Source organism: Pestalotiopsis fici, assembly GCF_000516985.1.
Source record: "Pestalotiopsis fici W106-1 unplaced genomic scaffold PFICI_Scf_7, whole genome shotgun sequence".
In the NCBI taxonomy this organism is placed as follows: Eukaryota; Fungi; Ascomycota; class Sordariomycetes; order Amphisphaeriales; family Sporocadaceae; genus Pestalotiopsis; species Pestalotiopsis fici.
In genome coordinates, this window is record NW_006917097.1 from 2,192,764 (window position 1) to 2,214,571 (window position 21,808).

General features: G+C 51.8%; 8 protein-coding genes across 8 annotated transcripts; 3 read left to right on the forward strand and 5 right to left on the reverse strand.

Annotated features, from left to right (window-relative positions):
• Positions 1-752: 752 nt before the first annotated feature.
• PFICI_10306 (uncharacterized protein) lies at positions 753-3,255 on the reverse strand (the record flags this gene model as incomplete). Its single annotated transcript, XM_007838887.1, has 2 exons — positions 753-3,175; positions 3,246-3,255. The coding sequence occupies 2 exons, from the start codon at positions 3,253-3,255 to the stop codon at positions 753-755; spliced, it is 2,433 nt and encodes an 810-aa protein (XP_007837078.1).
• A 644-nt stretch (positions 3,256-3,899) lies between these two features.
• On the forward strand, positions 3,900-5,246 carry PFICI_10307 (uncharacterized protein; the record flags this gene model as incomplete). The annotated part of the gene is made up of 1 exon (XM_007838888.1): positions 3,900-5,246. One exon carries the CDS (start codon positions 3,900-3,902, stop codon positions 5,244-5,246), a length of 1,347 nt encoding a protein of 448 aa, XP_007837079.1.
• Positions 5,247-5,581: 335 nt separating this feature from the next.
• PFICI_10308 (uncharacterized protein) lies at positions 5,582-6,391 on the reverse strand (the record flags this gene model as incomplete). The annotated part of the gene is made up of 1 exon (XM_007838889.1): positions 5,582-6,391. The coding sequence occupies one exon, from the start codon at positions 6,389-6,391 to the stop codon at positions 5,582-5,584; it is 810 nt and encodes a 269-aa protein (XP_007837080.1).
• A 1,592-nt stretch (positions 6,392-7,983) lies between these two features.
• Positions 7,984-9,368, forward strand: PFICI_10309 (uncharacterized protein; the record flags this gene model as incomplete). The annotated part of the gene is made up of 2 exons (XM_007838890.1): positions 7,984-8,735; positions 8,798-9,368. The coding sequence occupies 2 exons, from the start codon at positions 7,984-7,986 to the stop codon at positions 9,366-9,368; spliced, it is 1,323 nt and encodes a 440-aa protein (XP_007837081.1).
• Positions 9,369-9,994: 626 nt separating this feature from the next.
• PFICI_10310 (uncharacterized protein) lies at positions 9,995-13,078 on the reverse strand (the record flags this gene model as incomplete). Its single annotated transcript, XM_007838891.1, has 2 exons — positions 9,995-11,583; positions 11,635-13,078. The coding sequence occupies 2 exons, from the start codon at positions 13,076-13,078 to the stop codon at positions 9,995-9,997; spliced, it is 3,033 nt and encodes a 1,010-aa protein (XP_007837082.1).
• Positions 13,079-14,536: 1,458 nt separating this feature from the next.
• PFICI_10311 (Branched-chain-amino-acid aminotransferase) lies at positions 14,537-15,844 on the forward strand (the record flags this gene model as incomplete). The annotated part of the gene is made up of 2 exons (XM_007838892.1): positions 14,537-14,768; positions 14,832-15,844. 2 exons carry the CDS (start codon positions 14,537-14,539, stop codon positions 15,842-15,844), a joined length of 1,245 nt encoding a protein of 414 aa, XP_007837083.1.
• A 1,080-nt stretch (positions 15,845-16,924) lies between these two features.
• Positions 16,925-17,516, reverse strand: PFICI_10312 (uncharacterized protein; the record flags this gene model as incomplete). The annotated part of the gene is made up of 2 exons (XM_007838893.1): positions 16,925-17,003; positions 17,251-17,516. 2 exons carry the CDS (start codon positions 17,514-17,516, stop codon positions 16,925-16,927), a joined length of 345 nt encoding a protein of 114 aa, XP_007837084.1.
• A 1,106-nt stretch (positions 17,517-18,622) lies between these two features.
• Positions 18,623-20,574, reverse strand: PFICI_10313 (uncharacterized protein; the record flags this gene model as incomplete). The annotated part of the gene is made up of 3 exons (XM_007838894.1): positions 18,623-19,031; positions 19,123-20,126; positions 20,359-20,574. The coding sequence occupies 3 exons, from the start codon at positions 20,572-20,574 to the stop codon at positions 18,623-18,625; spliced, it is 1,629 nt and encodes a 542-aa protein (XP_007837085.1).
• Between the last annotated feature and the right edge of the window lie 1,234 nt (positions 20,575-21,808).

A 21,808-nucleotide genomic window follows, 5' to 3' on the forward strand; every position in this document is an offset into this window, starting at 1 on the left:
TGTAACAAGGGTAAGAAGGAGGAGTGATGACGATGATGAAATCGACGGTTTGCGCGCGGGGTGTGAAAAGAAAGTGCGAACAATCGTGACCTGGGGCAAATTATTATTTATACAATTACTGCAATCTTGGCAATAGCTTGGTCAAGATCAACAAAGCTAGGCGGAAGGTGCAGCTGCAAGTAAGAGTCAGATTATTAGACGAACCATACAAATGATCTGTTCTGGGGGTTCCATCTGCAAGGTAGCACCGTTTGCTGCAAAAGGCGCATGCACGAGATGCAATCCCCGATCAGGCAATTGAGTAGTAGTATTCGTGGCTCGGCATCGCCCATACGAACCCGGTCAGGAAGGTCGCCAAGCCCAGCCTTATAGACAATGCGAGATTGCTCGGCAATAAGCGGAGGAGCTAATCACAATATCCGCCCTTATTTTTGTCATATTTATTGAGATGTTTTCTTCTTCACGCGAGAATGCAAGATGCCGGTATCACGGACGGACAATTGCATTGCATTGCCCTATGATCGTAGTTTCATAAGCTGTGATGGGAAATGACGCTTGTTCCGGATCGCGTGCTTGCTCTCAAGGTGAATATGGAAGAGGGAAAACATAATATTGTGCCGTGATCATCACATACTAAAATATACCGAGTTATTCTCTCACTCGTAATTCGCATCGTTTGACAGTTGCTGTCAATTTCCCCCAACGCCACGCACAACCAAGCAAAACCAGGCCTTCTCTCGGGAGCGACCATCTTACATCAAGATCTCTAATTCATCATCGCTATCCAGGCTGACCATTGGCTGTCCCTTTCCAAGCTCAGTGCCGAGGCTATCTCGGCCGGCTTCGCGGATGCCCTTCTCTGTGACGAAGCGCGTCTTCTTGCGCATCGGTGGTTCTGCTGCTGGGCTGTCCACTTTGCTTGCAAGATTAGTAGTTGTCTCTGGTTTGACGGTTTTGCCGTCGAGCCTCTCCCCATCCTTCATTCTTGACAGCTTGTCCTTCAAGTTGCCGCCCCACCCAAGCGATGCCCCGGCTGATGTTGATCTACCAAGCATGCTTGTGGCTGAATTTTCTCTTTTCCGTTTGATCGGGCTGAGGTGCATCTTTGTGCCTGGAGCCTTGCCTATTCCGAGGCTCTTGGCATCCATTGGTTTATTCAGCTCGTCGTTGAGAGTGTCCTTGTTGACTTCTGCTGCACTGGCCAGTGTGCCAGACACTGACTTGGCACGAGATAGATTCATGTATTCCCTCCCTGCACCTCGCCCGGTGCTGCCGAGTTGCTTCATGATTTCTCTTTCTTTCTCCTGACTTGCAAGTTTTCGGCGCAAGGCTTCGCTCCGCTCCGCTCTGTCTGCCACTTGTCCAGGTAGCATTTGGTCTTTGTCAAGCAACGTCGCTGAGCTCGCTTGGCTCACGAAGAAATGGCTGTTTGTGTAGCGATCATATTGGCCTCTCTTGCGCTCTTCCTCGTCCTTTCTGCCGCGGGAGAACTTCTCTCTCAATTGTTTCCTATTATTCGCGCCGATGCCACCGCCATAAGCATTGACATCTTGGCGGGCAAGACGGTGCTTGTCCATCGCCATATTCATGTGAAATTCACAAAACTCGGTCCTCTTCTTATTGACCCATGAATTGCACAGGTCTCCGTCTTTCTTTACGGATTTGCAGAAGCCTAGATCACGCGCGTTGCCAATTTCCAGCACGGCATCGCCATCGCTGTTGATGACTAAGCTGAACTTGTTGGTGGCCTCTCGGCCCTTTGGAGGCGGCATGATGTTGGGATTGAGAATGGCCACCAGAGTGCCTGGTGTTAACTTCCAATATCGTTGAAAGGCCGTGTTGAATAGAAATAGCTCAATCTCCCATTTCAGATCTACCAACGTCAACACCATGTACTTGGCGCGATGCTCTTCCTCTGCAAAGCGAGACTTGACCTCTCGAAGTTCACCGCCAGGCGGAGCCTTGTGCGTTTTCGGTTCTGATTTCGAGGCCACAATGCCAAGAACCACAATGTCCTGCTCTATCTCTGGTAACTGGAAATCGGGAGCTTTGACCTGGGCCAGAAGATCCTTGATCAGGAGAAGTTTCCGAGAGCTGAATGTTCGCGTAAGAAGATTGTGCGGAAGAATCCGTTTCGAAAGATGTGTCCCAGAATACGGCTCGAACGATACTGCCTCGTCGTCTGGAACTTCAGATGGAGCCACCTTCTTTGCTTTTGAATTGAATTCCGCTGATGAGTTCGTATCAGAGTCCTGTGCTACTCCATCACGCCTTCGCCGAATGCCTTGACCGGAGAGAACGTCTTCACGTGCGAATGTCTCTTCTTGTGGTGGTAGATCGGGGAGCTCTGATGCCTTTTCCTTGTATCTCTCGACCTCAGCTTGACCAACCTCGAAAGCTTTGCTTCTGACTTTCTGAATCCTTTCCTGTCTGTCTCTTCGGGTGACCTCCTCTGTCCTGGCAGCGGCTAGTCGCTCGCTGAAGGTCTTGGGCCGGTCTTGCTCAAAAGATGAGGAGGCCCCTTGGCTAGACGACCCAGGTGTATGCGCCCGGCGTAGGTAGCTTCCAGTCTGTCCATCGCGAGGCTCGTTGGGTTTGCGCAAACTAGACGCGCGCTTCAGCGAAACATCCTTGGCTCTGAGACCTTTGTCAATGCCTAGGAGCACCCGACTAGGTGATTTCTGTTCCACGGGTGCTTGCGACTTTCTGACTGGCGACGCAGGAACCTGAACTTCAGTCTGCGACTGGGGTCGGATCTTTGGGCCTTCCGCCAGCATGGCCGCTCGTGACTGCGCTCTACTCGCCGCCAAGACATCGGGTACCGTCGAGACGGGCCTGCTCAGAGCTGATCCGCTCTCCGTGTCCGAAGAGCCACCGGGCCCCTTTCTCTGTTTCTTCTGGAGGGCTTTCAGCTTCAATTTGGCTTCGATTGCCTGCAACTGAAGTTGTAGCGTCTCTTCGTCATCCTCATCCTCTTCGTCTTCGTCATCCTCGTCATCATGGCCACCCATGCGCCCGTTCAGCGCCGACATTGATCTCGATTTCTTGAGCGGCGATGGTGAAGGCGATGTTCGTGCGGCCAGGCGACGCAATCGTTCTCGGCCGCCGGGTGTACCAGCCAAAACCTCGTGGGGTGATCGCGGGGGCCATTGAGCCTGTTTTCCTGGGCTGAGATCTGCAAATCACGGATTCAGTATGCTGGACTTTGGGGTGTGAGAAGCGTTGGCAATTGAAGACAAACTCACGTTGAGGCATTGTGCCCTCTTTCCTTGCGCGCTCCTAGCTGCCGACCATCTCCTAGCCCGTCCTGTGATGGGTATCTCACAATTTGATGGTTGTTTGTCACAGCGATTGCCGCGTGCGCTCTTTGCACCGATACTTGTGATTGCTTGCTTGTTCGAGCCTGGAAATTGCAGGGGGGTAGTTCCCGTTGCTTTACCAGCCAATCGCTAGGCGGGTAGGATATCGTATGGGAACTAAACCAGATGGATGCCACCACTTGTGAAAATGGAAGGGTCCAAAACTGCATGGAGTTCCGAGGGGAAATTCAGCGCATTTCCTTATCAGTAATCCGAAATACCACGATAAGAAGCCGTTGGAGTGGTTTTCCTGGTGGTGTCAATGATGATCACACGTTAACGCGTGTCGCGCATGCCGGGACACGGGGGGCTAAAGAGAAATCGCGTCTCCCCACACGCGTTTACTGGGGTCCATTGGCTAGACAATCCACACCTAGAATGCTGCAGGTACCTTGTATTCGAGAGAAATCTACGTTGCAAATTACTGTTGCATATTGACAAGACTCGGTCATTGATACGCTTCATAAGTTGCCAACTAGTATATGATATCGTTTTTGTTCTTTTTGGAATACATTTCTTTGCGACCGGTGCGCCTCGATCATGGCACGCACCCGCGCCAAGGGCGCTGCGACCTCGACGACTTCCAAATCCAGCACCAAGTCACAGACATCTTCAACCGAGTCGAAGCACACTCTGGCACCAGAGTCAACAAACCCGCCCAAGATATTCATATTACCGAAGAAAGCCACATCAGAAGCTCGCGTTGTCTCGCTCCTAAATCCTCGCTACAAGAAGCCGACGCGGTACCTGGTATGCCCCGAAACGGGCATATATGAGTTCACACGAATTGCAGCACCGAAAAGCACACCGCGGAGCTGGCTGATCGAGGCCAGTGGCACACGGGAGGAAAATGATGCGGCCCCAAAGTCAGACAATCAACAGGACGCCGAAGAGTTCGGCGCCTACGTAACCAAGGGCGCGGATCTGTACATTGCTACGCCCATCGACCCGCTCTTCTTGGTGCTGCCGGCACTCGAATCCGAGAAGAAGCGATTAATTACCAGTGACGACCATTTTGACACGATACCCAAGGAATCATCGCCGCACTTCTCAGAGATATTACGGTGGGGGAATGTTCGACAGACACTGGAATCGCGCATGGCCGCCGTCTGCGACATGATCAATGTTGATGTCGAGTCCATGTACCGACTCAATGAAGAAAAGCTGCTGAAGGAGCTGCTGGGCAAGGCAACGCGCATGAGCAAAGGATTGCCCGCAAGTATGGAGGAGAAGTTTGTGGCCAAAGCTCTCGAAGCTCCTGTCCTCAGCGTGAAGAGGGAAACGGCCAATGGGGCGCCCGCAGAACCAGAAAATGCCAGCTCTGCGCCAGAGTCGGGTGCTTCCACGCCTAAGGTCGAGTCTACGGAGAGCCAGTCTTCCGCATCGTCGACGGGGATGAATTTGACTGGTGCATCAGAAGCATCCACGGCTGCTACTTCCGTGGCCGGTGAGGAGAGCAAGGCTGCCGCCGAAGAAGCATTCGAGCTCAAGCCAGCTATTACACCCTCGCCCGAAGTCATCTCGTTACAGCGAATGCGCGTTGCCTTCAGCTTTATCCTCTCCGGCTATATTGCCCAATCACAAGCATCGTCCCTTCAAGCTCTTTTGTCAGAAAAGAAGAGTCTTGCTGATTTCACAGCCCTCGATGACTACCTCGCCCAGGTTGCCAAGCTGAAACAAGAGGCTTCCGTGTCGAGATCGATGGCGGACTATTCCAGGAAACGTATGCTCGATGACGACGAGCAGGCTGCGAGAGAAGAAAAGAAGCGCAAGAAGGAAGAGGAGGAGAAGCGGCAAAAGGCCGGAACAAGCAGAGGCGTCAAGAACTTGAGTAAAGTCAACACAAGTGGGATGAAGAAGATGAGCGACTTCTTCAAGAAGAAATAAAGTGTGCCTTTGGTTATGCAATGGCTAAAAGACAATAGTTGGCCACATGCCGCCGGCCTGGAGTCCTGGCGTTGGGTATGATCATGGCTCTGGTTATGTCAGAATATGTAGTAGTAACCATTTGGCGGCTACTTGCTAGTCATGAACTTTTTGGTTCCGTATCTATTAATGTACAGCAGATACCATGATTGTCAACCATGACCCCATCTTACCATAGTGTCGGTATAACTCCATTGACGCTGCTATGAATTCATGCATGCCAATCAAGCTCCCAACTGGAACGAATCCGAAATATGAGGACTAGATTAATACGACTGGTGGCCGTGAAATCGGAATCACCTCGTGCCTCTTGCTCTGCTCCTCGTGCTGCCTAGGCCTCGACCAATACCACTCGCGCTTCTAGCACTTGCAAAACTGGTCGAGCTCTCCTCTGTGGCTTCTAATCTTCTGGTACCGTACGCGCTGACGCCGCCTCTAGTGCCTCTCACGCCGGTGACGCCACTCCCTCTTGTAGTCGTAGCGGACGCTCGAGCAGCTGCTGCTCTTGTCGTCGGCGCTCTCGCTGTTGACGCTCTAGTTCCTCTTACACCTCTTGTACTTCTTGTACGAGCGGTGCCTCTGGCGCCCGGCCCGACAGCTGCAGCAGCCTCCCTTCTCCGCTCTTCTTCTGCGCGTTTGCGCTCTGCCTCGGCTTTTCGTCGTTCCTCTTCGAGCGCACGTCTCTCGAGAGCAGCCTGCTTCAAGCGTTCCTCATTCTCAATCTCCCTCAGATCCTCGCTGGCACCCTGCCAATTGGGGTTCAGAATCAGTCGCTGGTTGTGCTCGGTCTGGCTCAAGATCCGCGTCCAAGTGTTTAGCAAAGTCGAGGCTGTATTTACAGTCTGCGATACGGTGCCCATGTTGCCCTTGGCGCGCTCGAGAGTCCCGATTACGCCTTCGAGAAGCTCATTGATGTTCCTTACGCCATGGAGCTCGCGCTCGAGGGCTTCTTCCCGTGTCGCTGGATCTGATGAAGTGGCCAGAGGGTCGGTCCGCGGCGGTGGGCCGGTCGGTGTCTTGGGGGTCTTGGGAGTCTTGGGTCGCTCATGGTGCGCGGTCGGTTTCACTGGAGAGAAGTCCAGTTCAGAAGAGTCAAAGTCGGACATGATGTCGGACTAGTATTATGTCTAAAGAGGCGACGGTGAGGTTTCTCGGTATAAACTGTCGACTACAGCCGACTGTTTGAAGCAACGGACGGCAGGGTGGCTTGGCGGGTATGAAGTACTGCAGTAATGACGTGGTCACACACAGCCTCAATGACGCAAAAGATACAGCGTCAAAAGTCGCAAGATTGGAAGCGACGTGTTTACTTTGGTGTCGCAACAAAACAAATGACGATGTGCTTATTCCCCCTCGCTTGGGGAAACGGTAGGGCTCAGATGGACTAGAACGGCAGATGTTGGGTTACAGGCGGGGCAAGTTTGCGTTCTGCAGGCTGGAGTGGAGCCAATTGGTGAGCGAGCATTTACGCTAAAGATCAGGTAGGTAGGGCGGGCAGATCGCGACGCGTTTAAGACGTGAATCAAAGCTCAGGAGACAAAGGCCAGGACGCGTCTTGGGCGTAAATTGGACAGACATCATTGTTGACAAGGGGGGGTCCAACCAGGTGTGGAGATCCGTCATGCCAATGCATGCCAACGCATTTTCCGTGGAAAATTTGGGACAATCCTTTTCTCTGCAGCACAAATGACGTGGGACATGTACTGTCGTGATTTCCTACGATCAACTCCAGATACAATGGATAATAGTCAACACCATTCAATGTGGCATGGTTACAAACACACAATATGCAGAGATTCTAGAAAGGAACATATTTCTATGCTCATCCAGAATCTCTTATCGTCTTTAGTGCATAGATTCGCTTGCAGTTTGCAAACAACGAAGCCACGATACATGACCTTCAATGCACCTGGATGCCCACATCATGCAATGTACTTGCCAAAGGTCGGGTGTCCCAATGACGGGAACGAATGATGCACGTTCCTTGAAATTCCTGTAGCCAAAGCCGGTCCCCCCAGCCATGCCAGCCCAGCCACTTTCCCACGCCATTTGTCCTACAACAGCCAGCGTCGTGTTGACAGTCAACCTCTTCCCTTTTGACCCTGTGCAAATATATTCGACTCGTTTGTCGCCGACCGCTGTGCCGCGCTCTCAGATGCATTTAATGTTCGAGTATAACGTATGCACATTGTTTACATTCGATGAAAGAAAGGACCGTTTGCAACTCCACGAGCCGCAGACACGCCCGCAGCAATAACCAACTCACCGCTTGAAGATTGTGCCCTTTCGACTGGCTCATTCCCACAAGATCCCTAACGATCAATCGGCCCCAACCGAGTATCCAGATTCACACTGTTGCTTTCGCCTCCACGAACCTGAAGAACAATCTCGCAAGCCAAAGGGAGAGATAACACCGCGACCTCTGTGCTCGAGTGCTTCATATTGTGATTAATTTCCAAGTACGCGACGCATCCTGTTGTGCCGGTACTACAGAACCGACGACCGATTTTTTGAATATTGATCGAATTTGGCTTTGGGAGGAGTCGAAACATTTCAGTAGACGAGCCGATTGGATCTCCAGGTCAACCGAAACGTCTTTTCTACCCAGAAACCCGCAACCTTTTTGCAGGACAGATTCCTGAGTGGTCTTTGCACTCATTCGCTCAACTTGCCAGTCAATCGACCCACTTTCTTCACCATGGCTGAGGTTCTCTCGAATACGCCTTCACCACCCCCGCGCGTGCGAACACCTCAAACACCCAAGTTTGGCGCGTTCGGGGACAACTGGGAACCTTATTCCCCACGCAAATCAACAAGAATCGCAAACCGCACTCCTTCACCCCAATCTGCCGCCGTCGCATCTCGCAGCAACGCAACACTGAAGAAAACCACCATTTCTACTCCCGGCACTTCTCCCCAGAAGAAGCGTGCGCCCGCAATGGACTCTGTTACTCGCGCACCTCGCGCAACTCACCTGGCTCCTAGCAGCGCACGAAGCGCTCCCACCTCTGCCCCCCAATCCAAGTCAACAAACAATCTGAGCGTGGCGACCATGTTGCCAACCCCCTCCAAAACACCCCGTAAGCAGCCCGACGACAATCTCGAAGCTGGTGTCCGCGCGGTTGCACGCAACCTTTTCGCTTCAGAGTCTTCGTCGAGCAACTCTGTCGCTTCTCCACGCAAGAGAAAGACCAAGACCTACACAGGTCTGTCATTGGAGAGCTTCAGAGCCGAAGAAGTTGAGGAGGATATCACCATCTTCACCGACTCGCGCGACAGATTACCCGAGGTTGACGGTAGCGCTGAAAACCCATTCTATGGCAACACTGAGGACCCCCAACCTACCAGCACACGCCGGAGCACCAGAGTTAAGAAGGTCTCGATACCTGGTGTTGGCAGAGTTCCTGTGGAGGAAGCTGTTCAGCGTGGCGACGGCATAGTCTACGTATTGTAAGTCACTTTGATTTTTGACCCCTTTCATCCCAAGCACATCAGCTGATAATTGTCTATAGCCGCGGAAAGACTTTCTGGAAGCCTCGCGAAGATGGTATTCCTCATAATGAGGACGAAAATGAGCTTGATGGCTCAACAGTAAATGTGGACGCCCAGGCTTCATCGCCACTGATTGACCGACTTGATCGCCTTGGCTCTCCGCCTCGAAGAATCACTCGCTCATCTATCAAGCCTCGCCTTCTTTTCCCGGCCCAAGAGAAGAAGAAGGCCAGCCATGACACGGATGAGGAGGAAGCAGCTACAGATATCGAGGATCACGCCAACCCCAACCCCACCATCATCGAACCCGAGGAGGAGCAATCACAAACACCCCAGGAGCCTCAGGAAAAGATTGTACCCGATACACCCGCAGCTCCTCGCTTTGCACCTGCCTCCCCTCCGGCTAGCGCCCGGGCTACTCGTGTCAGCAAGAGATTACTTGCTGAAGAGACTCCAGCCAAGCGTACTGGAAGACGCAGCCCCTTCGACAGCTGGCGCCGATCTAAGACAGGCACCGCATCGCATGGTCAGAAGCGGGAGGCCGAGAGCAGTCCGCCGCGCGAGGCTACTTCCAAGCGTTTACGTGGTTAGTCACCATACACCAAACCACCAAGCTTCTTGACTGCCATGTCTTGGCGGCAGTTGATTACGCCTTGAATAATTACTCTTCTGGCATCTTTGTATTTTCTTTTGTCTTCCCACGCGGCTTAAGCTTGTTGGTCAGGGGAAGAGGCGTTATTATGGAACTGAGTTGTGGCAAGGCGTTTTAAGGAAAGCTAGGAAACCCCCATGAGGAAGTGTGTTTCAATAACCCCATCTTGTATTGCGAGCCACCTTGCAGATTGTATTCGGCTTAGGGTATTGTTTTGTTGGCCCCCAAAAAAAAAGCTTCTTGATCCGCGTGTGGCCACCTCAGTATTGCGAGTACCCAGGTCACTTGTCAGGAAGATTTGAACATGGCTAGGGAAATGGATGCCTGCATAGTTAGTCAGTTTTGTCAGAGAAACAACTACGTTGATGACTGTCATTTTGTATGTCAACATGCACTGCAACAATTCGTGATAGGTTTTCAAGTCTTCAAAACATATTTAAGCCAATCGTGATAACTTCTGAGCATCATGCTTTTTTTTTTTTTTAATGAAATTGGTATCTCAACATGGTATCGCTCTCGGCCTTCTTTTGATCCCCTACTCCTCTCTCGAGGCCGCTGATTACTTCTACAAGAGACTTTCGTATTTGTCCAAAGTGGCACCGGGTGGCTTCTGCTGTTGTTGCTGCTGCGCTGGTTGTTGTAGACCACCCATGTTCATGCCCATGCCCATGCCGCCCATCTTATTCATGCTGTTCATGGAGTTCATGCTCATACCTCCCATGCTACCACCCGTGCCCATGGGCTTGATTGGCGCCATCATGTTGTTCATGCTGTTCATACTGTTCATGCTATTCATCATGCCGCCGCCGCCCATGCTATTGTTCATGCTGTTCATGCCAGCCATTGTGTTGCTGCTCATGCCGCCAAAGCTTGCGGATTGACCAAACGATGGGGTCTGGCCGCCCATTGGCGAAGCCCCTGGGGGTTTCGGCAGACTAAAGCTGGACGATGAGGATGGCGTGCCCGCGCTTGGTGGCGGTGCCAACGAAAAGGATGAGAGACTGGATTGCAAGGCGGGACGCTGCTGGTTCAGGCCCATGCCAGCCATGGACATGGACGGCGGTGACATTGCGTTTGCCGTCATTGTTGAAGATGAAGCCCATGGGTTGGATGCTGCAGTAGCTGCCGGTGTCGTTGAGGCCCATGGATTGGCGGGTGCTGCTGAAGCTGGGCTCATGGTACTAGAAGGCTGAAGCGGTTGGGAAAATTGAGTCGAAGAGGGTGAGAGGGGCTGGATATTGGCCAGATCAGGAGTGACGGTTCTGAACGAAGACTGAGGCTTTGGCGGAGCAAAGCCGCTTGTTGGGGCTGCTGCTGCCGTTGCCGTAGGACTTGGCGTCGACCACGAAAAGGCAGGAGTTGTGGACTTGGCCGGCGGTGATGTTGCCCGCGATGGCCCGGACTCCCAGCCACTAGAGTCCATGGGATTGCTCGAGTCTTGGCCAACAGTAACTCTTCCCTTTACCAAACGCTCAAAATCGTCGGCAGAAGCGCCGTTGGTGCTCGAGTCGAACTGCGTCCCTGTGATGCCTCCGAATGCCATGAAATCCTCACTCTCCAAAGGTTTGGTACTTGTGCTGCCTGCAGAAAGTTCTTGAAGTTTCTTGGTCTGCTCATCCTCAACTCTCTTGGAGAGAGACTTGATTAATTCCATAAAAGTCTGGAATTGCTTCAAGTCGAGCAACGGTCCTAAGCTCATGTTCCAGAGGATTGGCAGAATATCCATTGCCACAAACTCTGCATCGGCAACATCGCCTATCACTCTCAAAACATTGAGAGCTGCCACCATCACGGCAGGCTCTTTCGTCTTGATTGCTTTGATCAGTGGTACAATCTTCTCTTGCATTGTGTACTTGTCAAGGGCGCTAGAAGACGAGGTTTTCTTCTTTCTTTCGCCGCTGAAACCATCCAGGCCGTCGCTTTCATTCTCTGGATGGGCTGAGCCACCACACAGGATGACAAAAGCCTGCAGTCCCCGCACTTTGATAGCAAGACTGTTTGTCCTACTAAAAACTGTTGCGATGACTGGGAAGAGCTCGTTCTTGATGGTGCTAAAATCCAGGATTGGTAAAATTGCAGGCAGCCCGCGCATGGCCACGTCAACCAGAGCTGGTGTTGGGGACTCAACGGCCGTCATGAGGATTGGCAGAATGTCTACAACTGTCAGTCATTATAGCATATTTGGGAAACCACAAGGGAGCTTACCGTCTTTGAACTCTTTGCCAGAGCAGTTGGCAGCAATAATGTCAGTATTTTCAAGCACCATCATGAGACCTGCATCGCGAGCCGGGTCTTTTTCCTGGGCTTGCTCCTTTTTGACATTCGTCACAAATATCTCTTTGAGCTTTGGCCTTACCAAGTCGCTAAAGGGCCTTTTACCAGATGGGAGTAGTTCAACGATCTTGAAGATATTTTGCAGGATAAGTGACAGGAGATCCCTGTCCTTGAGTTCTTCTATCAAGGCAGGCAAAAGCTTCCTCTCCATGACTGATTTGGGAAAAGAAGGCAAGACTTTGTTCAGTCCTTTCATAAATGACTGTTTTTCACCTGGTGTTTTTGCCGGAAACGTATCCAAGAACCTGATCGTTGAAACTAGAATATTGTCAAAATATTCGCTGTCCTGGAACTCCTTGGCAGTCATGCGTTGAGCAGGCCTCCGCGTGATAAGCCGTGGCAAAACATAGTTTGCAAGCTCTCTTGGAAGGGGTCTTTTCGACAAAAAGTTATTTGAAGCTGATGGCACTGTCGAAGACGAGCTGAAAGCCCGTTTGTACGTCGATACGCTCGAGTGACACTCGATTGGGGACTGGTGTGGCGAATTATATAAAGCAACGCACAAGAGACCAAGTGAGAACATGTCGGCAGACGTGGTGAGGTTATTGTCTAGAACAAAGTCTGGTGAAGTATAGTCGAGATTAAGTTGCACATATTTGGGAAGGCGAGGATCCAGGTTAAGGGCTTCGGACAGGCTGATGGCCTGTACTGAAGTGGGCTTGGTCGAGCCTTCTGGTGGACTGCAAAACGCGAGACCACTGATCTTCCAGTCTGACTTGGCGTTGACCAAAATGGCATCAGGCGTCAAGTTTCCATGTGCCAGACCAGCATTTTCATGGAGGAACTCGAGGGCCTTGCTAACTTGCAGCAGTCCCTTTTGTATCTCCAATTCATCAATTTCGAGCTCTCTTCTGCGCCTGGTTCCATCGGGGGACTCTGTAACATAGCGGCTGGGGCGCCCGTTGATGCCTCCGGCTCTTTCTTGGTCATCCTTTTCTGCAAGTAGAGCGCTTAAAGATGCGGTCACAGCTTCAGTCACGAATTGCAAGCCGCCACCTCTTGTCTCTTCAACCGGTTCAACCAATTCCAGTACGCTGGGATGCCGCAGCCTCGCAAGACACGAAACTTCCTTTTTCAGCCGCTCGACGACTTCTTCTGTGGCTCTCTTGAAAGCACTCGCGCTCGATCGGCCCAAGGAGTTGCCATGGGAATCGAGTGATTTCCTATCGAAGACAAAGACAGAATAAGACTTCTTGGTCTTCTTTGATGTGGCATCGTATATCTTCCACGGGCCGGCCGTTGAAGTTACACTTGTCGAGATTGAGTAATTGCTCGATATGTTCGAGGTAAAGCTGCTTTTCAGAGAGGAAAACATGTTGTCTCGGCGGTGGCGGCGCGCGCACTCTGAGCTCTCGGCGGGTCTTGGTTCGTATTATTTCTATATCGTATAGTAGAGTGCGTAATGCTGTCGACAGGTTCGTGCAGGCTGCTCTAGCACCTTCCGACCAGCTTCGAGATCATTGCCTGGAGGACAAGTGAGCAGCGATGGGTCTTGTGCTGGTTGTTTTGCGACTCTGGGTAGCTTGAGCTTTGGGCCACAATAAGATACGTAGCCCAATCGCAAAGTACCTAAAGCTCTTGTGAGTCTATCGGACACTGCAGGCCAGGCTGGATCAGCAAGTGAAAATGGCTCGTGCCTCCGATACTCAGGCCTCAGTCAAGCTGTCTTTTTGAATGATTGCCTAACGGCAGGCCTCGCACGTTGAGGCGTTGTTTCGCTGTCAGGTCGCGCCCCTGAAATCGCGATTGATGGCTTGATGTCGCGCTATCGTTATCGTTCGCGGGTACGGCCCGTGGGAGTTCAGCGTTGCCCAGCTCCGAAACAATCGACCTCAATCAAAGTAATCACAATTGAACTTGAATAAGCCAGACCAAGGTTTTTTCTCCCCCCAAAAGCACAGGTGTGCAACAACTCAGACGGGATCGTATAAGAAAAAGATGACAGGTGTGGCTTTGCTTTTTCGTCCGAATTGCAGCCAAGCTTTACTTTTTTACTTTTGTTCCAATATTACAACAAGTTGGCGCGAAAAGTGATACAAATGGAATTGGAGTTGCTGACTGAGTGGGGGGTTTGGGGGGACCGTCCTGTAACTGATGCTACCTATCAAACATCCGAATTGCTGGATGCGCAAATGCGTATAATTACCCCGAATTATCTATACCATTCCTCCATGCATTCCATAGGACCCTGTATGTTATGGATCACCGAGAAAGAGAAAGAGAAGGTAGGTATCGGTCATAACGCGCCTGGCCGTATTCTTTTGTCGCTGACTCGAGGCCCGCTGCATGCGAACAATGGTTAACAACGGGTAGAAAGGGCATTGACTTTCTAGCAGCATAACAATACTCGGAACCCGAGCAAAGCCAGGCACGGGCACTGGAGTCGCGACACATCCATAGCTGACGTCTCTGGTTAAGCTTATTGGCTGGAAGATGGTGCGATGTACCCCGATATCCCCAAAAGGGGTCCATTCTAGCCCATGTCGGTAGCAGCCGACGTCCTCCGACACCGCTGTTGGGCTCGCTTTAGCGGCGCTCCATCTAATTATTTTCCCATCACGATACCGGCACCTTTTCCCATCAGCTTACTATTACATCTCGGTTTGCGTGACTCAATTGACTTGTGTTGCCTTTTATTGTCTTCTCTCAATTCTCTCGTGTACAGTTTGGCAACTGCGTCCCACTCTAGAACACTTACAATTCGTTCCTGAGACTGCTGTCTGCTTGAAACCCAAGTCTGCATTATCATACAAAGCCAAAAAGCCACGAAACTATGTTGCGACAGGTACTCCCAAGAGCCGGGAGGGCTTTCAGAGCTCCTGCAGCTCGCCAATTGCTTCCTTTGGCCTCGGCACAGGCTTCGAGATGCTACAGCATCCAGCCAAAGGCCGCTTCCACTTCGAAGCCCGTTGGCATCGACCCTACAAAGCTTAGTATCACAGAAACGTCCTCGCCTAGGACCCCGAGCGATCCCAAGACGCTCGTATTTGGCAGAGAGTTCACAGGTAAAAGAGTTCAGACCTGCTTCTGTAAAATAGCGTCATTCGACTAACAGTCTTGCCAAACAGATCACATGCTCACGATAGAATGGACACAACAAGACGGTTGGCTGGAGCCCAAGATCGCACCTTACCAGAACCTCTCGCTCGACCCGGCCACCTGTGTGTTCCACTATGCCTTTGAGTGCTTCGAGGGCATGAAGGCCTACAAGGACAAGTCGGGCAACGTGCGCCTCTTCCGCCCAGACAAGAACATGGAGCGATTCAACAAGTCCTCAGCCCGCATCGCCCTGCCCACCTTTGAGCCCACCGCGCTCATCGAGCTGATTGCCAAATTTGCCAAGCTCGAGGAGCGCTTTATCCCCAATGAGCGCGGCTACTCTCTCTACCTGCGCCCGACCATGATTGGTACCCAAAAGACTCTCGGCGTTGGCCCGCCCGGCAGCGCCCTGCTGTACGTGATCGCCAGTCCCGTCGGCCCGTACTACCCCACCGGCTTCAAGGCCGTCTCCCTAGAGGCCACCGACTACGCCGTGCGTGCCTGGCCCGGCGGTGTCGGCGACAAGAAGCTCGGCGCCAACTACGCTCCCTGCATCCTGCCCCAGCTCGAGGCCGCCAGCCGTGGCTTCCAGCAGAACTTGTGGCTCTTTGGCGAGGAGGAATACGTCACCGAGGTCGGCACCATGAACATGTTTGTCGCCATCAAGAACAAGGAGACGGGCCAGAAGGAGCTCCTCACCGCCCCGCTGGACGGCACCATTCTCGAGGGTGTCACCCGTGACTCGATCCTGGCTCTGGCCCGCGAGAAGCTGGCCCCCGAGGGCTGGAATATCATTGAGCGCAAGTACACGATGAAGGAGCTTGCCGAGGCCTCGGCCGAGGGCCGCATGATTGAGGCCTTTGGCGCAGGTACCGCTGCCATTGTGAGCCCCGTCCGCAAGATTAGCTGGAAGGGCCAACTCGTGGACTGCGGCCTCAGCGACCTCGAGGAGTCTGGCGAGATTGCCCTGAGAATGAAGGGCTGGATGGAGGCTATCCAGTACGGTGACGAGCCCGACCACCAGTGGAGCCACCCTTGCTAGAGGACACCATCTTCGAGTTTTCTCAATGCAAACAGAAAGAAAAAGAAAGACAGTCATATAAAATGGCGTGCTTAGACAGCGAAAAGTGAGCAAGATATGTTGTGAGCTCATTGGTTCAATCTACTATACCCGGACTAGAACGAGATTATGTAGAAACAAGCGGCGATTTTTGCTTAATTTACCTGAATATCAGAATATTTCATTTATGAAGAGAACCACTGGTTTCCACCCAATTTTTTATTTTCTTTCTTTTGTCACTCCATGACTTTAGAAGCGGCCGTGAAAAATAGCTGGTAAATGAGTGCATGTCAACCAACTGTAGGACTGCTCTTAGCTCACTTGTGAAATGCCGTCATGAGATGGCATCGCGATCTTGCCGATCTCGCTGACCGAGGGTAGAGTGTAACGAGGGAGTTCCTCGTGACTCATCCTAGATACGTGCCTCATTCATGCTCTATCTCGCCAAGCGGTAAGAAGAGGCCGAGTCATCACAAGAACGGTGAGGCAGGTTGTAGGCACAGCTCGCAAGATTTGCATCAAGCACACTCAGTCGAGTCTCATCCACATCTTGATCGTCAATCAAAACCGGGCTCGAGAGTATTGATAGCATGTGAATAAAAATCAAATTTTCGGACCAGCAAAGTGAGGTCAGCCTCGTCCCAGATCTAAGTCGGGAGAGGGCTCCCACGTCTATGATGTGATGCTGCCTATCCCTTCTAAGTCTCCTTTCTTTCAAAGAAAACCCTCTTCTCCCACCTCCTCCCTTCGACTCATCAAAATACAGGCTCAAGTCCCGGGGCAACAAAGGAGAGTTTACGATAAAATAAATAAAAACAAGTGTTTGTAGTTTGTTTTTTTCTTGGGGGTTTGGTTTGGCAGAGGTTTCATGTACAGATGGGAGGTCCGCGGTCATTTCTTCTCGTATCTTTTGGTGGAGAAATGTTCGCTTTCCCTCCATGCGGAGGTCTGGGGCTTTTCTCTCTCTCAGCTCATCTTGTTTGACTGTTCATGACAATGTTGATGCTGGTAAAGAAAGCACCCGTCCTTGCTCTGATGGATTCGGGCGTTGGAGGTGTCTCTTTATTTCTTCTCGGGGTCCTCCAAGATGCCCTCGGCTTCTAACCTCCTGCGAGCCTCCTCGAGTGCCCAAGTCTGTATCCTGTTGATGATAGTTAGCATCTGGTTTGGTAGCTGGTGAGGTTTCATATGAAAAGCTTGGGGCTCTCGCTTGAAAGACTCCCGCATCGGTCGTTATTTTTCCCAAGTAGCTATGCACGCATCACCTAGGGAGTTCATCATCCCCTCCCCTTCCCAACCCATGCCGACCTGACTGACCCGGCGCGAACGTCTGACGTAATAATAACGAGAGAGCAAAGAAGACGGGTTTGCCCGGAGGGAAAACTCACGAGGTGTCGGGCTTGAAGCCGTACGCAATGGCAGCGAGGACAATGGAGCCGCAGAAGCCGTAGATGAAGGGTTTCTCCCAACCCTCGTTCTGGTACTTCTCGCCGGGCTTGACGCCAAACAGCCAGCCGGTTGGAGGGTCGTACTGGGGACCGTGGCTGGCCTTTTGGGCGCTGGTGGCCGAGAAGGAGCGGGCCGACTGCTGCGACGAGGTGCTCGCCAGGGCGCGGGTCGCCCGGACGGCGGCTTGTGGGCGAACGGCGGGCATGATGTTTTTTGTGTCTGGGTATTTGTTTGGTATAATGTTCGAGTTTTGGATGCTCGATTTTCTGTAGTCGACGGCCCACGAAACGGATTCGTTTGGCAAAATGGGTTACTACCGGATCAGGCGGGTTGCGCGAATTCCGGAAGAGGGCGACGTGTGACGATTCTGGTGTCGAGGTCGAATTGACGTGGAGGTCGAGCTGCGACGAAACAGAGAAACTGGCGCAACTCTGAGAGGGACGGGACGGACGACTTGTCGTTGAGCAATTGAGGAGAGCTTTGGGCCCGGTCCAATCAATTCCAGCGAATTGGGATGCGGGCGAATGGGCGGTCGGATTCCCTTTGGGCCTTGAGCGAAAGCGGGTCTTTTTTGTGAGATCACGTGGCGGAAGGCGGGTGACCAGTCAAAGTCCCAAAAGTTTTGGCGCCGTTGATTTTTTCCGTTTTCAAACCCTCACTACAAAATTCGGGCCAGCAGCCGCCATCTTTTGTTTTGCACTTTTCCATATTGCAACGACAATAAAAATAATGTCTTGTCACGAAGCAAGCTAGAGACACCGTATTATGAGCAGTCGTCTAGACAATTTACTCACTTCTGCTCACAGCAGTTTTTCCTTTTGGTAAGCTCATTTCACCACCTTTTCAACATACCTGCCACGGCTTCTCGTGGCTTCTCTATTTCATGATGACAATCACTTCTTAAGAACGGCCAACCGAATCTTCTGTGTGGACTTCTTAATTTATCAAGCTCAACAGTCTGACTTGCACTTCAATCACTCTGATTCCTTTGCTCGACCTTGTCACGCATCATTGCTAACATTGCTCGAAAGTTGTAGGCCCTTGTTTCAGTCATCTGGCTACAGTCATGTGTCTTTTGCAACAATACCACCAGCCATGGAAGGAGTTGTTTCCTACAACGTTCGGACACGGTCTATCAAGGCACTTGAAATTAAGCCCGAGACTGGTGTCCTGCTGCGCAGGATTCAAGCCCTTCTCTATCATGGTCTTGATATCTTTACTACTATATAGTTGCATGAATACAGCCCAAAATTATTTCGTCGATTTTATATTTTGTGTTCACTCTCGTCTGTCTTGTACTACGGGCCGTCGCTATGCAACCTTTTCGAAAGTAACGATGCCCTCGCTTCCCTCTTCCATAAACTCGGCAATCAGCGCACTCACCTTGCCGTCCGGTCCCAGACGGAACTCGGCCTTTGCAACCTGTGCGTTGAGTTGATTCGGCGTTTCCTTCATATCAATAAAGATGATCCAGTACTCGCCAGAGACGTGGACATAATCAAAGGTCATTTGCCAGACAAAGTCGTTTCGCACAGACCGGAGCTGATCCTTCTCGAGACCGAGTTCAATGGTCATGTTGAGATATCCTGGATGGAAGTATGTGCCAGTGTACTCTTCCAGGGGCAGAGCTCGGGACACTGGCGGGTCAGCCCGGTCCGGATAGAGGTGATCCACTGCCTTGTCGAACTGATGCAGCAGACCATTCAAGGACTCCTTGGCACTGGTGAGAGTACAGGTCAGTAAACCTACCAAGATACACAAAGCAAACGGGGAGGTTTAGCTGGGGTCGTGCTCTAGTTGCAATAACTTACTGGGAGTGCCTATCATACCTCTCCCCCTCTGGTACGCCCAGCTTATCGTCAATCAGCTTCCACCCAAGAAGCTGGCCGGCCGTGTTGCTCGTAATGGCCGTGTTACCCATGGTCACGACAGCAAAGCGCAGCTGCGGCAGGAACCAGACGTCGGCGCCGTACGCCAGCATGCCGCCGCTGTGGCGAAACACGCGATGGCCCCGGTACGTTGCCGCCACCCAGCCCAGGGCGTAGCTCGGCGCCGCGTCCCAGCCAAAGGCGCCGCCGGCGCCCGTGATGTGCGGCGTCTTGACCGCCGCGTGGCCCGCTTTGGACAAGGGGCCTGCCTCGTCCAGCAGGCAGCGCAGCCAGCGCGTGTAGTCGAGCACGTTGCTGACGATGCCGCCGGCGCCGCTGCCCTCGCGCAGCCCGGCAAAGGGAACTTCGCTGTAGCCGCCGCCGCCGCCACTTTGGTAGTCCCAGTAGTAGCCCATGGCGAGGTGCTCGGGGCTGGCCAGGGCGTCTTCGAGTGAGAGGTAGGTCGAATTCATGCCGAGTGGGCGCCAGATCAGATCGCGCATGAGATTGCCGAGCCATGAGCCCGTCAGCACCTCCACGACATGAGACACGACTATCCACATGAGGTTGCAGTAGCGGTAGTCGGTCCGGGGCTCGGTCACCATGGGCAGATGGCGCAGCGACCGGGTCAGGTCGGCCACGGTGGCCGGGTGCCCGTCGGGTCCGTATCGTGTGCCGAGGGACTTGTCGTGCCGGGGAAAGCCGGTCCGGTGTGACATGGCGTCCTCGAGCGTAAGGTGCTCCTGGGCCCATTCATATTCGGGCATCAGGACAAAGTCGTCCCTAATCAGCGACGAGAGGGGCGTCCGCCAGCCCAAGCCCGAGTAGTTGCCCGAGTCGATGAGCAGGGAGATGATGGCTGCGGTGAAGGCCTTGGTGGTGCTTCCGGCGTAGTAAAGAGTTGACGGTGTGGCGGGCGTGGAAGGGAAAGTTGCATTGCCGTAGCCCTATAGTCGTATTAGTTTTTTGTATCATCCGAATAGCCAAAATCTCAATTCAGGATTTGGACTACTTGAATATTGCAAGTTATAGTCTTGACCCCAAAAACTCCAGAGTCTCATCATAAACGACAGCAAGTATCCTATTCTTCATCGAGTCTCCTGATGACCGATTGAAAGTGACCCAGCCATCACAATTCCAGTATCATGCTTTCTCTCTCGACTCAAGATGCAAACTCACCGCTGCCCAAGTCTCATCCCCATCCACAACGGCAATCGACAATCCCGGAACATGCCATTCATCCAGCAACTCGAGTGCCAATTTCTCAAAACCCGCATCAAGGGGATCGCGTTTTCCAGCACTCGTCAGCACTTTCTGCGTCTCTGTTTGCGCGAGAGCAGTGGTGCCCCATAGCAGCGATAACGCCAAGACACGGAGGCCCCGAATGCACTGCATTGGGGGGATTCGGCGAGACCACACGTTGGACAAGGAAAATCCCCTTTGGACGTTGTCTAATCCGCTTGTCGTTTTCTTCTGTGGATATTCATAGGCCAATGGAAATATAAAGAATTTTTTTAAAAGAGTATTTGCTGTGAATGGTACACGAGGTTGCAGACGGATGGATACATATAGGGTGGCCTGTTGTTTTATCGGAGTTGCGCGGCGCCAACCCCGCGCGCTTCGGAGTATCGTGACCACTCCATCTGATGGCGAGCCAGCATCTCAAAAGAATCTATAATTGAGTCGTTTTGTCAAAACACGAAAATCTGACTTGGTAATATCTAATTCCTGGCTCTTTCTGTACGAGAAGACACTTCATTTGTTAAATCGATAAGGGGCATCAACATTGGCAAACATATTAGTTTTGACGTACCTTACTAAACCGTAATATTATCACGGAAGATGTATGGCTAAACACAAGACAACGGCAATACTCTTGGTTTTGTTCCCCCCTCGACGTGGCCACCAATCAGAATATTTTTGCTGGCGCTCGCATGCCTCCCCAGATGCTTGCGCGGCGAATTGAAAACTATGACTTGAAAATTTCCATGGGGTATTCAAGTCTTTTTTATTGGAATCACACAATCATGTACTTCCAAGGTTCGATAATTGAGTCTGTCGCACGCCGGGAAAAAGTATGACGAAAACGGCGAGAATGAAAAGATCAACATGAGTGAGAGAGGGGCAAAATGGGAATAAAAGTCTGTAATTGTCCGGAATAGGGTAGATTCTTCTATAGATATCAAGGTCAGACCATGTAGAGAAGAGGAGAAGAATCCATTTGTTTTCTTTCTGGTTTTATAGACCGGCTACCCACCTAGATAGCCAACGAATGTTGGAGTTATCTTTCTCTGTATCAGAGTATCACCTTCTACTGTTGGGACTCCTTCAGGACAGTCGAAAATATCATCTTGGTAGATACCGCTGGCGAATAGTCTGTATACTATGCTGGTGTTCTCTCTCCCTACCGGCCTTGTACGGCGCGTTATTTGACAAAGAGTCAATAGCCAGCTACGATGGTTCCGAAAACACTAACAAGGCAAATGATTCTTCTTGCCACCAAAACCAACAAGAAGATTCAAATGGCGAAAGTTAACATTAGACACTGTGTCAAACGAAAACCCACCAGTATATATAGTCCCTATGCGGAGTACACCATCGGCCCACGCCATGAAACCTTAAACAAAAA